This window comes from Suricata suricatta, chromosome 13 (genome assembly GCF_006229205.1).
Source record: "Suricata suricatta isolate VVHF042 chromosome 13, meerkat_22Aug2017_6uvM2_HiC, whole genome shotgun sequence".
Classification (NCBI taxonomy): domain Eukaryota; kingdom Metazoa; phylum Chordata; class Mammalia; order Carnivora; family Herpestidae; genus Suricata; species Suricata suricatta.
Window position 1 is genome coordinate 78184609 of NC_043712.1, and position 13651 is coordinate 78198259.

The 13651-nt window shown below is 40.5% G+C and overlaps 1 protein-coding gene across 8 annotated transcripts in view; it reads left to right on the forward strand.

Annotated features, from left to right (window-relative positions):
- TRPM3 (transient receptor potential cation channel subfamily M member 3) overlaps positions 1-13651 on the forward strand; it is a 492852-nt gene that overhangs the window by 225047 nt on the left and 254154 nt on the right. For all 8 annotated transcript variants that reach the window (XM_029920564.1, XM_029920565.1, XM_029920566.1 and 5 more), the window contains exons 2-3: positions 10825-10904; positions 12319-12523. In XM_029920564.1, the coding sequence (XP_029776424.1) occupies positions 10825-10904; positions 12319-12523 (285 nt within the window). The remainder of the gene's footprint in view (positions 1-10824; positions 10905-12318; positions 12524-13651) is intronic.

A 13651-nucleotide genomic window follows, 5' to 3' on the forward strand; every position in this document is an offset into this window, starting at 1 on the left:
CAGCTTTGGCACAACACTTAACCTCTGTAAGCCCCAGCTTTTTATTTGGGTAATGGAATTTTATAATACCCACCTTAGAGAGTTCCTGGGGATAGTCATGAAATGCTGTTTGTGAAAGCATTCTGTGAACTATAGAATTCTTCAGTGACTAGCTGCTTTATGTTGAGAAAACAATTTTCGAAAGAAACATGGAAATATATTTGAAGTGGTTTATGAAAATGCCCATGAGATTAACAGTCTTATAATATATTCATATTAACTTCTATGTAAAAATTTTGAATGTGTTTAAGTATAATTTACACAGCATGACCTATTGATAAAAAATGAGTTTATTTATAATTGTAAAGCATACCTTATTGAATCGTTCCCCCATCTGGTGATAAAACCATAATTTACATGATGTTAAGATGTCTATGATCTAAGTTGTAGAGGCCACAAAGTAAATTTTGGTATAAATTATTTCAGGCCACAAAGAATTCTCCCCCAATGATGATTTATTAAAAAAGAGAAATTCGGGCCCAGTCGGTTAAGCGTCTGACTTCGGCTTGTGAGTTTGAGCCCTGCATTGGGCTCTGTGCTGACAACTCAGAGCCTGGAGCCTGCTTGGGATTCTGTGTCTCCCCCTCTCTCTGACCCTCCCCTGCTCGCTCTCTGTCTTTGTTTCTCTCTCAAAAATAAATAAACATTTATTTAATAGTATTAAAAATTTTTTTTAATGAGGAGTTGATATTCCCATACAAACCAAGTTCAAACACAGAAGGAAGAAGGGACATGTAGGTAAGGCAATACAATACCAGACCTGGAGCACTGAGTATTTACAGTGGAAATTAACAATGAACTATTATCAATTTGGGCATGAAAATCAATAATTATAATACTTTAGGCCTTTTCCCTCAGTGGAAATAGGGGCAAGGTATGGAAGTGGAATAGTAGTTGTGGTGATTCATTGTGTTTGGCAGTGGGCAATGGAGCCTGTTGGCGGACACAGGATTTCATACAGAGTCTGGAAGAATGAAGAGGCATTGACTAAGGACAGAAGCCAGAACTTAGCATATCCAGGCAAATGGGACAGCTTATTCAGAGGTTGAGCAGTGTGGAACAAATAACATGGTACATTAGAGGAACAGTCAATCATTTAGTTCATTGGGGCACAATGTGTTCAAAGATTTGGAAGAAAATGGAGAGATTTCAGTAAAGATACTTCCAAAGCTGTTTCCCAAAGGTTTTAATTACTGGACTGACATGACCAGGCTGGGGCTGGGGAGTCACAAAAGGGTGCTGACTGAGGGTGTTCTAATCAATTGTTTTAGGGAGAACATGCTGGCGGCAGCATGCTCTGGAGGAAGGTGGCTTTGTGATGTTTCTCTGGCCTTATTTTTACTTTATAGGTCAACTACAACTCTGAATATTAGAGACCAAAGTATATTTGTCAAGCATTAGAATAGAAACAAGGAACATTTAAGAAAGATTGGTCCTGTGTTTCCTAAACTCCAGTCACTTTTGTGATATGTCATGATTTTTCTCTAATCTACATATGATTTTTATTCTAATTTATTAAATATTTTAATGGACTCATTTTTTTTCCAACTCCAAAAGGGAAAATGTGTGTTCCCAAGGAATAGCATTTGTTAAGGTACAGGTTTACATATTAATATAAACCCAACTATTAACAGTGTCCATCAAGGGATGCCTGGTTGGCTTAGTCGGTTAAGTATCCAACTTCAGCTCAGGTCATGATCATATGGTTCGTGAGTTCAGGCCCCACATTGGTCTCTGAGCTGACAGCTTGAGCCTGGAGACTACTTAGAATTCTGTGCCCCCTTCTCTCTGCTCTTCTCCCACTCCCACTCTATCTCTCTCTTGCTCTCTCTCAAAAATAAATAAACATTAAAAGACAGTTTTTTAAACACCCATCAAGGTCCCACCCTAAAATCCCCCTTTAGGAAACACAGGTCCATCTACTTCTTTCATCTTATACGTAAGGAACTGATGGGAAACTAAGTCAAAGGATATGCCTAGGTCCCCTATGTACTACAAGGTCCCAAACCTAATTCTAGGTCCTGAGGCAACAGAAGTCACAAAACAGAATCACTGTCCTCAACTAACATTCTGGTGGGGGACACAGACAAAAGACAAATAATGACGTAAGGACATGGTGTACCGCCAGGTGACCTGAAGCACTGTGTGAAATACAGAGGGAGGTCAGGGAATAGAGAAACACACTGTGTGCCTCTAGAGAGCTGGTCAAGGAAAGCCTCTCAGTAGTCCCCTATGTGCTCTGAAGATGGCGGTGTCCAGGTAGAAGAAACTGGAGCAAAGCACCTGGGTGAGGACTTGCCTACTGCCTGAGGAAGAGCCGGGATTGCAAGGAATGGCGCATTGGAACCCTCGTGCTTAGGACCCCCACTCCCTCCTGCGGCCCCATCACACAGACCCCTTCTCCTATACCAAGGGTTGACCAGCAGGCGCCAATCCCATCTCGCTACCCGTTCTATGGAACACAGCCATGCTTGTTGATCGACGTCTCAACTATGGTGGCTCTGCTGTTATAACAGCGAAGTTATATGGTGCCACAAAGAGCCTAGATTATTAACCATCTGCCCCCTTACAGAAAACGTTTACCAACTCCCACTCTACATCATGCTCTTTTTGTTGCTGTTGTTGTCAAATGTGGACATCACTAGGGGGGAAAATGCCTTGGACATCTTTACAACAGTGAAATAGGCATTTTTTTAAATGTCAAAATCTAGTTGCTGCTTGTAGAATATGATTTCCATTTCTGATTGATTTAGTTACCAGTGGAAAGTTTTTAGTATGTTCTATTTGAGCATGATTTTTTTTCTTTAATGAGGAATTAGGAGAATAAGGTGTTCTGCCTCTCCATAAAGAACAATCACAGTTAGTATTACCCTGTGGTTTCCTCTTGTTAGTATTCAAATTATATTCTCCATAAACTACATCTGAAACAGGCTAGAAATATACCCTGTCAGGAGTTGCATTGTTGGGTGATGCACAAGAGGTTCTAAAAAGATCCATATGGACAGTGTGGCCCAGAGCTACAAGTCTCTGTGGAACTAATTACCTTCTTAAATCAAAGGGTCCTGAAGATCATCTTCAGCCTCTTGTGAAAGCATCTCTGTGCTGACTTTACCTGGGGCTTCCCTTTCTCTTAAACAAAAGCACCCGTGGTTCTAGAGATAATGTTTTTGTCTTTGGTATAAAGTTCATGAAAGGTGCCACATGTTCGGCCCCCATCAAACATTTCCCTCTATAAAGGAAAAGTAAGTAAAAAGAAAAATAATAAGTAAGGCTAGAGAGAACAGAGTTAAGAAAAACTCAAGGGCAGTGTTTAAAAGGCTCAGTATGAATGTGAGGGAATTCAAGATTTAAAGTAAGTCAGATGAAGGTTTGAAGTAGCATCTGATGATGAAGGGGGTTGAAGAAAACTGAATTTTTAAAGTTTTTCTTATATTGAATGGATCATCTATAACCAATTCATTTAGTCTATAGCCTATGAGCTCCTTGTCTCTCAGGTGATTGCCTGCCTACCAACCCTCCTCCTCTCCTCATTCGCTTCTCTCCCTCCAGTTTCTTGTCTTTCTCCTTTTCTTCTCTGATCCCTTCCTTTCCCCGCCTCCTTTTTTTTTTTAATTTTTGTATCTTTTAATTTTTTTTTATTTTGAGGGACAGAGAGTGCATGGAGGAGGGGCAGAGAGAGAAGGAGACACATAATGTGAAGCAGGCTCCAGACTCTGAGCTGTCAGCACAGATCATGACCTGAGCCAAAGTCAGAAATTTAACTGCCTGAGCCACCCAGGCACCCCTCCCCCTCCTCCTTTAAACTCTAGAAGACTCATCCAGCACCTTGTAGAAATTTTCTTTCCAAGTATTCCCCACTGAGTCCTCTGTATTTCCTTTCTTTTTTAATGTTGAGTTATTTTTGAGAGGGAGAGAGTCTGAGCATGAGTGGGGGTGGGCAGAGAGAGAGGGAGACATAGAATCAGAAGCAGGCCCCAGGCTCTGAGCTGTCAGCAGAGAGCCCAATGCAGGGCTCGAACTCATGAACTACAAGATCATGATTTGAGCCAAAGTCCGATGCTTAACCAACTGAGCCATGCAGGCACCCTTCTATATTTTTTAAGTAATCTCTACACCCAACATGCAGCTCAAACTCAAGACCCCCAAGATCAAGAGTCATCCACTCTGCTGAGTGAGCCAGCCAAGTGCCCTCTCTTTTGACTGAATTCTTCCTAAGTCACTTCCCGAACTACTCTTCTCAGTGAATTCCTGTTATCTTAAACTTAACAGTTGAAATTTTTTAAAAAATCTGGAAATCTTCTGTCCACAAGGAATATAGTTTTATGACTACAAATATGTGGCTAGAGGGAAAAACTTTGGGGAAAACAAAAGGAAGAAAATAAAAATTAGTCAGTTTCCCCTTTAGTGTATTTCCTACCTGTCATGCCTGTCTGTATTTAAAATTTATAATTAGTCTTCATTTCCTATTTTATGCCTTCTTGCCTCACACAAGAATGTGAAAATCTGTATTACTCTATGTAATTAGTCTTCTGAAACTTGCTTATGATTATCATCAGGTAGCATGAGCCATAGTTTAATTAGCCTCCCGTTGCTGAACTTTTGTTTCCAGTTTTTCTGTATTATAAATAAAGATGCAGTGAACATCTCTGTGTGCTCACATCTCTGGTGATTCCCTGGGCATAAAATGCATGGGAGTGTTACCAGTGCATGAAAGAGGGGATGCACATTATCGAGGGTCTCACTCCATACTATTCTGTAGCCAACACCTGAAGACAAGTGAAGGAACTTCTCCATCACGTCTTTAAGGCTAAAGTTCAGTCTGATGTTTCACTTGCACGTCTTGCTCACTGTAGTGCTTCCTGAGTTGAAGGTCATTAGGTAGTTTATTGATTCTTGTGTCTAGGGGAAACTTGTATGTAAGAGACCAGAGTTTGAAGGAAATCAATTCTGGAAACAGCAGAGAGGCAAGGAGAAGGCTAAGTATTCCTTCCAAATTCTGAATAAGTCATCCAGTTCACACTGTGACTCCCAGTGAATGGTCTTTTAACACATGTAGGGTATTTTCAGGGAAGTAAACCATCAGAGTGGCCCTGCCCTCACCGATTTACAGTCCATATTGTTGACCATAAATACCAACTGTCCTGACCTCTTTTTTTAAATGTTTATTTATTTATTTTTGAGAGAGAGAGAGAGAGAGAGAGAGAGAGAGAGAGATGGCACAGGAAAAAGAGATCATGCAAGAGCTGGGGAGGGGCAGAGACAGGGAGAGAATTCCAAGCAGACTCCGCACTGTCAGTACAGAGCCTGACTTGAGACTCGATACCAGGTGTCCCTCTGCTCTGACTTCTCTCTGTGGGAGGAGATAAGTCCTTTGGAGATGAAGTGCTTATATATTTACTTTCTTAAAAGTACTTTTGCCTTGTTGGAACTGAAGCTCTTTTGTCTCCCAATTTGTTCACTTATCTAATTAAGAACTGTTATATAAAAAATTCACTCTTGGATGATGTTTGAAAGAGACCTTTTTGGGTGAGTCAGAAGCTCCCAGTTGGGCCACCCCAGGAAAACACCGTCCTGCCTTCAGTCTGCATCTGTGTGCTGGAAGGTCCCAGCTCATTTCTTCTTCATAGGGAAAGAGGAGACTGTAGGTTTCCGGTCACATGTTTGCAATTGTTAGGGAGGGGCCAAGGACGAGAAGAGTGATCAGACAAGTCTTATCATTTTAATTGACATTTTAGAAGTTGTGGAAAGACACTGACAAAATCCAACTTTATTCTACTTGGGTTCCCAATTAGGGACCAAACTATTCCCTTGAAACATTCAGAGTTCTTAGCAGTTCCTCTTTAAAGAAATGCTATCATTCCATTCTTTGGGGAGGAATGAACAATGCCTCTGTGTGTTCGAACCACTCAGAGCATTAATACACTGTTTCTTTAGAAGGATTTGCTTTCCCAAGTTGAACTTTTCAGAACTCAGAACACCTTATCACACTTTCAGAAAGCTTCTCTCTGAAAATGGAAAAAGCCAAGCGGGGAGAGCCTGTCAGGACTTGTGCCAGTTAAATCCGATCTCTCCAGGGATTTGTTTTTCTTCTGGCGTCAGATTAGATGTTCAAATCAAGCGGTATTTGAGGGCTGCAAGGGAATGTCCATGGGATTCTTAGTGAGGCTAATCCCAAAGCGGCACATTCCAAGGGGCTAATCTGCCCAAGTTCATTGCTTACTTGAAACGTCTCTTGGGGGAAGAGCTAGGCAAGTGGCTTTTTTTCCAGTGGGCGGTCATAAGAGCATTATTAACGGGATGACCAGCCCCAGACGCAGCAAAATGAAAGCAACAGGCACTGCTCCTGAGACTCTCTCTGCTGCCACCCAAGAGTCAGTGCTCAGGTAAAGTGATTTCAGCTCGTTTTCTTCTTGTTCTGCCTCCCAGGAGTGGATGGGGGCAGGGGTGCTGCAGAAAGACCACAGGAATGCCCAGGGAGATGCCGAAGGAAAGCAAAAGTCAAAAGTGAACCTAGGTACTCAGTGTCTTTGGGTCTTTGGGGTTTTGCTCTGATCAGGACAGAGTGTACATTTGAAACAGGAGAGTCTCAAAAGAAGGAACATGGTGACCTTTCACTTGTAATTTGTTCTTCTAAAGTTAGTGGGTTTATTTTTTTTCTAATCTTGTGATTACTGGTCTGGGTTCTTGTTCTGTTAAGTTATCCTGCTAGAGGGTGGGTTGCTGTAGCACTTTCCAAGACTTTCTGGAGACAGATTTAGTACACCCTCGATGAATGTGCCCGTAAACAATTCCTGCCTAGAGAATTTCTTGATTCCGGAGCTGGTGGGGAGTCGGGAGTAAGAAGCATCGGAGTAATTTGGGGAATTAATGTTTGTAGCAGAGCCTTTGTGAAAAAGAATTGAAACCTGCCTAAATGAAATTACTTAATCTGCCTTTCTTTTGGAGGCAATTTTTACAGCTTTTATTTGTTTGTATCGTTTTTATCCTTTGTTGACTGTACATTTTACTTTCGAAGTTTGTACTTTATTCTTTGAGGGTAATCATTACACTTTGTTCAAAATGTGAATGTCCTCATTTTTTTTTCAATTCAGTTTCCTTTAATTATTAGCCTTTGAAACCACTTCCCTACTACACATCACACATGACTGATAATGCAGAAAGACAGGAAAGAAAATAGCCCTTCACAAGCTCAGTCATGGCGATGTGACCGTTCTACCTTTAGAAAAGAATGCACAAAGTGGTTTTCTAAGGTCTGGTGGAAGCCATCTTTTCTAACAGTACATGAGACTTCCAAAGGATATTTAAAAAGAAAAGATTTTCGGGTGTACTGTCCATTGAAGTTTTGCATTAGAAGAGAATAAAAGCGTCAATAGGAAACGTGGCATGTCAAAACTATTTCATGCTTTCTGACAACAAGGATGGCCATTCTGGGCTGGCTAACTTGGATATTGAAGCCAAGTATGAAACTCACACAGAGCAGTTCAAAGCCTTGGGACAAAAGAAAAGGGAGTTACTTTAGGGAACAAGCTAAACCATGATTATACTTCAAATTTGTCCTCTCCAAGAAAATAACTTTAAAAATCTAAGATCTCCCCACACTGAAGACCTGAATAAAAGCACAATAGAGCAAAGCCCACAGTAGAACAGAGTCAATTATGCAGATACTTTGTAGAATTCCTAATTCATGTGTTTTACGTGCATTCTTTCTATTGTGTATTATATGTTCTCAAAAAAAAGAGAATCCAATTCAATTATGAATGTTGGAGAGATTTTTTAATATTACATTTCTTCCCCCCACCCTCCAATTTTCCATGACTTCACAAGCGAAATGGTTAATCTGCTAGTAGTAAACTGGAAACTGATCTTCATTCCTTCAGCTAAACAGTGAGGTAGTTTTTTCACCTTTGAAAAGGTAATTAAGGTGCTAAACTGCCACAAGGCAAGTTACTTTATTTTTAGAAACTAACTATCACTGGCAACTCTCTATGTAGTAATCCTGAGTAGAACGTCCAGGGCCATCCAAGTTGAAACTGGGATCCATGAGTGAGAGAAATAATCAAGCTGTCCTTGAAAAGTCTAATTCATCTGCCATGGCTCCCCCTTCTCAAGTTGGCAATGCTGCTGTAATCACAATTCTTTGTTAAGGGATCATTTGTTATAATAATTCTCCTTCTTTTACTTCTTGCTCCTATTATGCGGTCTTCCCAATCTTCCACCCCAGTCCTTGATCTTAAAGAGAGTGTTTATTACTGTACATGTGAGGACAGAAAGAGGGAAAGATCCAAGTATGAGCTGGTTCTAAGGCATGCCTCTAGGAGTCCAACAATGTCCAAATACCAAGGCACTCCCAGACATGCCCAGGTGGCACTGCCCAGACCAAGGGTATTTAGTAGCCATACTATGTATTTTGGAGAGGCAGTTTAGCAGCCTGGGTAAGAAGAGAATGAATTCTGGAGTCCGGCTGTCCAAGTTCAAACTCCGGCTTTAAATCGTACTTGGTGCATCTCTCTGCCTCAGTTTCTTCAATGGTAAAGTGACTATAATAGTAGTTCATCCCTCACAGGATTCTTATAAGGATCTATGGAGCTAATACATGCCTAGCGCAATTCCAGGCACATGGTGAGCCCTTTGTAATATTAAGCACCGAGTGCCTACTGAGTTCCGAGTGCCTTCCCTGAATCATGCACGTTGGTAAATACAACAATGCTCTGAAGTAGCTATGATCACTTTCATGTTATAGAAAAGACTCATAATGCTCTTGTCTGAACCTGCATCAGAACCAACCCATCGGTCCCTTTTCTTGAAGTGAAACATGATACCCAAATAATAATGATAAAAACTCAGTGTGTCAGCTATTATTATTGTGCCTATTTTATAGATAAGAAAAACTGAGGACCACAGAAATCATGTCCATGCTGTAGAGTCCCACGCATGCCACTTTTCTTAACAGCAAACCTCACAGTTTCCATGATACTGCCGTTGCTTCTTTCTCTCAGCGAGTATTGATTAGCACTCCTCTGAATTTGCAGATGCTTTCCCAAAAGTTCCTTCTGAATTCCAGCCAAAGTGGTCCACAAAGAAGAAAGGAAAGTACACTCTCCCTCTTCTGCTCCCCAACGTGTAGGGAAAGTTGGTTTCAAATGTCCAGTGAGGAATATTTTTACCATCTGTCTGCCAAGAGATGTTATCAATGAAAGTATTCAGTGTCTAGGAAAAATCACAGCCTATGAGTAGTTTAACTTACAGGCTTTTCACAAAGATAAAGCCTGGTTATCTATGCCATTCAGCTCATTTCTGTTGCAAAGATGCAGCCACTAGCTTTTCCAATATATTTGAGAAGAAAAATCTCCACGGACAGACACTGGGGCCTTTTTCATGCCCAGCTGACAAACAGAACTGCAGATGTTACCTTCATGGTGTAAGGGTGCAGAGGGCCACCTGGACCCAGGGTCTCTGAGACAGGACGGGTGCTTCTCTTCGTGTAGACCATGCCTATACACTGAGAAATGCTGTGACCCAATTGTGACCGTGACTGAAACAGGATGCGGTTCCTTTGTACCCACAGGCATCCCCATGTTGCCACTTTTACAATGTGCTTGTCGTACGAGGTAACCACGGCCTTCAGTGCCACATTCTTACACAAACTCCATCATGAGAGAGGAGGGAGATTGGAGACAAAGGGTTGAGAGCAAACCAGACCTTCACACAGTTTATACAGATGTTGGGGTCCTTGGCAGGATCATTATCAATTATGACCAACACATGGTGGCTTGTCTCAGTCAACCCTGGTCACTGAGGCCAAGTAAATTGCTAAGTTGTACTTTGGGCCTGTATATTTCAAGAGTATAAATTTAGTCCCAATACTGTGTTAGAGAAAAGATGATGCCATGTAGAAATAACATTACAGGATGCTCTAACAACTTCCGTCTTAAATGCTTAGAGAAGGAATCTTGTGAATAGCTTATTGGATCTCCTCTACTATTTCCAATGCTAGTAAAGAGCTACAGGATAGACACTGTGCTTGGGAACAAAGATGGTACAGTTTTCTGGAACTTCCTTTATCTTTCTGGGAACCCAATCTCAGAGGCTGGACTTGTGGGCCGACAGTCCCAACAATGGCCATTCTAAGAAGCTATATTTCCTGTACTTAAAGACATGTGGAAGTAAAAAGAAAAGTGACATCTTTCTTCCGTCCAAAGGCATTACCTGTGAAATTTCTGACTATGATAAAGACTTTTATCTTCCTTATGTTTCCATTTCCTTTTCTCCCTTCTGTATTTAAGCTCTGCTCATTTGGATTTTAGGGAAAACATCATGATGGATTAGGGCTCTTGAGTTACATAATTCTCTTCCCAATTCTCTTTGTTTCTATAAGGAAAATTGAAAGGAAGTGTTAGCCATGAGAACCTCATACTTATTTACATATATTTCTTCCCATCACTGATGTTATGCACAGGAATACAAGCATTCTGCTCTGTATTTTTCATTATCTCCATAAATAGCATTGTTTTTCCGTTCTTCAAAAATACATTAAGAATCTGTATAGGATTCCATCACTAACATTTTTTTTTATTAAGGTCCTTTTCTTTGACTCAATATTACAATGTTAACCTGATCAACATGCTCTGGCGGTCATTGATTTTGTTATAGACAGGGTTTATGTTTGAAGCAACTACAATTTCAATTCAGTTTATGAGACACTAAACTGTTATGTGATTATGAAATTTTTGCTTCCTATTCAAAAATACTTGAAGGTTATATTCACCTTTCCTCTTTTTTTTTCAGGCTCAGAAATCCTGGATAGAAAGAGCATTTTATAAAAGAGAATGTGTTCACATCATACCCAGCACCAAAGACCCCCATAGGTAATCTTTCTGTCTCTATAATATAAAGTGAGAACACAGAGTTGTAATTATGGGAACAAAACTATGATAGTAATAACTATGAATTACAAGGGAACCAATGTCAAGTTAAAGATCATTTTTTGATATTTGCTGGACATCTCTGAAGCAAACTTACATGTATACACCATATAATATGTTGTGCCTACAGTTAATTCTCTAAGAGAAGAGCCTGTACAAAATAACAGACACCCCATTGGGAAGGAATTAATCACTGTCCATAAGTGGGCTATATATATCATGAGTGTGGTTACTCATTTTCCCTTTTAAGCATTTCATCAAAATGCTTAAAAATTTCATCAAAATTAGTTTATACCAATATTCTCTGCCATAATGAAATGAAAAGGCATTTTTAAATAAAAGACTCTTAGCAGACTAGTAATTAGACTGCAGACCTTAAGATTCCTATCCAAGTACATTTTTAATATCCTACTAATCTTACCTTTAGTTATCTTACTGACCTTCCTGATTTTGCCTTAAAGATTAACAGCATATTAGGTAGGAAGCAATTGGGATGAAGTAACATATGAATGTCTGGAAATGCCTTTATGAAAAAGACAATATAATCAAGTAAGTTAAACTATAGATGATAAAGTCCTATAGACTAGTTGTGTAACCTTGAGCAAACTCCCTCACCTTCAAAACTACACTGTTTTACTCATAAAAGACATTACACATTATTAGCGTTTAATAAATGATAATCATATATCAGTATTGTCATTGCAAGTCATAATCACAGTACTAGTAAAGCATGAAGCATACGTATCAGTATTATAATAGTGGTGGAAAAGTATGAAAGACATTTTCATGCTGTAAGGAGTGAATTTTGTTTTCAGAGATCCTGCAAATAATATTTTCATTGTTCCTTCAGGAACACTTAAGCTGTAGGTTTTTATTCTCAGAATTGGATATTTGACAGTGAATGTCAATTGGGGAAAGACAAGTTAGGTTGTGACTCACATATGAGTGAGAGTCCTTATTTAAATGTGCATGTTAAAATTCTTCCCTCAAAGCTGCACAGTGGCCTTGGTGCAGTATTTGACAGATGGGAGGAGTGAGAAGTAGGAAAGTCTATGGGGCTTTTGTTTGCAGTCTCCAATCCTAAACAATATGGCAGGAATGGAAGGGGTGGGTGGAGAAGGCTGGGAGGCATATTACAGCTTCTACAGCTAAAGGAAAAAGGAAAGGGGCAGAAAAGAAAAGATATATGTCAAGAAAATCCTGGGGTCACTATTTGCCTGATACAGCCACGTTGTGGGTTTCTGCCTGAGAATGGACTAGTTCGCTATGGTTTGTAGATTTCCCCGGCAGGTCACCTCAAGTGGGTATTCCAGGAATGGCTGACCCAAGGGACTCGCTGTGACTTCTTCTGTTGCAGGTGTTGCTGTGGGCGTCTGATTGGCCAGCATGTGGGCCTCACTCCCAGTGTCTCCGTTCTTCAGAATGAGAAAAATCAAAGTCGCCTCTCCCGAAATGACATCCAGTCCGAGAAGTGGTCCATCAGCAAGCACACTCAACTCAGCCCCACGGATGCTTTTGGGACCATTGAGTTCCAAGGAGGCGGCCATTCCAACAAAGCCATGGTAATCAGAAAATCAGTCAGTTGCTTCCCAAGGGCTATCCTGTGTCCTGCAAAAGTGCGGTGAGGAGCTGGAGATTTCGTCTTTGGGCTTAATCCCACCTCTGCCCTGGCTTGGCTGGGCCATCAGCTCTCATGACCTTGCCCCTGTGCATTTCTGCTCTCTTCCATAGAATGGAAGAAAGAAGACCTTCCAGGACTTAAAAAAGAGTACAATATCAGACAGTGACTATTGCTATTATTAATGGTAACAAGAAGCTTTCCATAGTGATCCACTGTTTATTACTTACTTTCTTGGTCTCATTCATTATGGCATGTTTTTCTATCTCTTTCAGTTAAAAAAAATCTTAGCTTTAGGTCTCTGTTCTATTGGTAACTAGCTTTAGGCCTTTGTTTCATTGGTAACTAGCATTTCTCTCAATTGAAGGTAGAAATGATCATCCCAGACTATTTCCTGTCCTGTTCTAACAGAGATCTTGCCACCTAAAGTGAGTGCTTTTTGCTCTAAACAGCTGTGTTCAATAATGTTCCCAGTAGAAGAACTCCATATGAAAAGCATTTTGTTTGGAACAGAGGCTTTAGGAAATAATACAAATTTTACTTCTAAGAGTTGTTGCTTCTAAATTTCAGCTTTCATCATGAACCTCTCCCTACTTGGCTGGCAGATTGTGCCAGGAGAAAAGTGTACCATATGTTTTTTGGAAATTGTAGAAATGCTATATTTCAACATGCTTGCTTCTAACAGTTAGAGAGTTGGTTGAGGATGGGACATTGGAGGTGGCTGCTCTCAGGCTCACGGCGAAGTTTTCTGAGTTTGGAGAGGAAATTATGCTTAGAGAAGCATACTGCAAAATGCAAGGGAAGTCACTTCACACTAGTTCTAGTCTAAAAATGGGCAGGAGAGCCACCTCTCTGCCCTCTCTCTTCTCGCCTCCCTCCTCCCCCTTCCATCTTTCCCTACTCTTGCAGGATTTTCTTCCCCAAGAATGGCTGACTGCACTCTTCTCAGAGTATTTTCTCAAGAAAATCAATTCTGAGCTATACATTAGAGTAAAAACAATTTTGAGCAATATATTGGGAAGAAGAGGAGGCTAGGTGCAGCCTGGAGGAAAAGTGGGGGTGGGGTTAATCT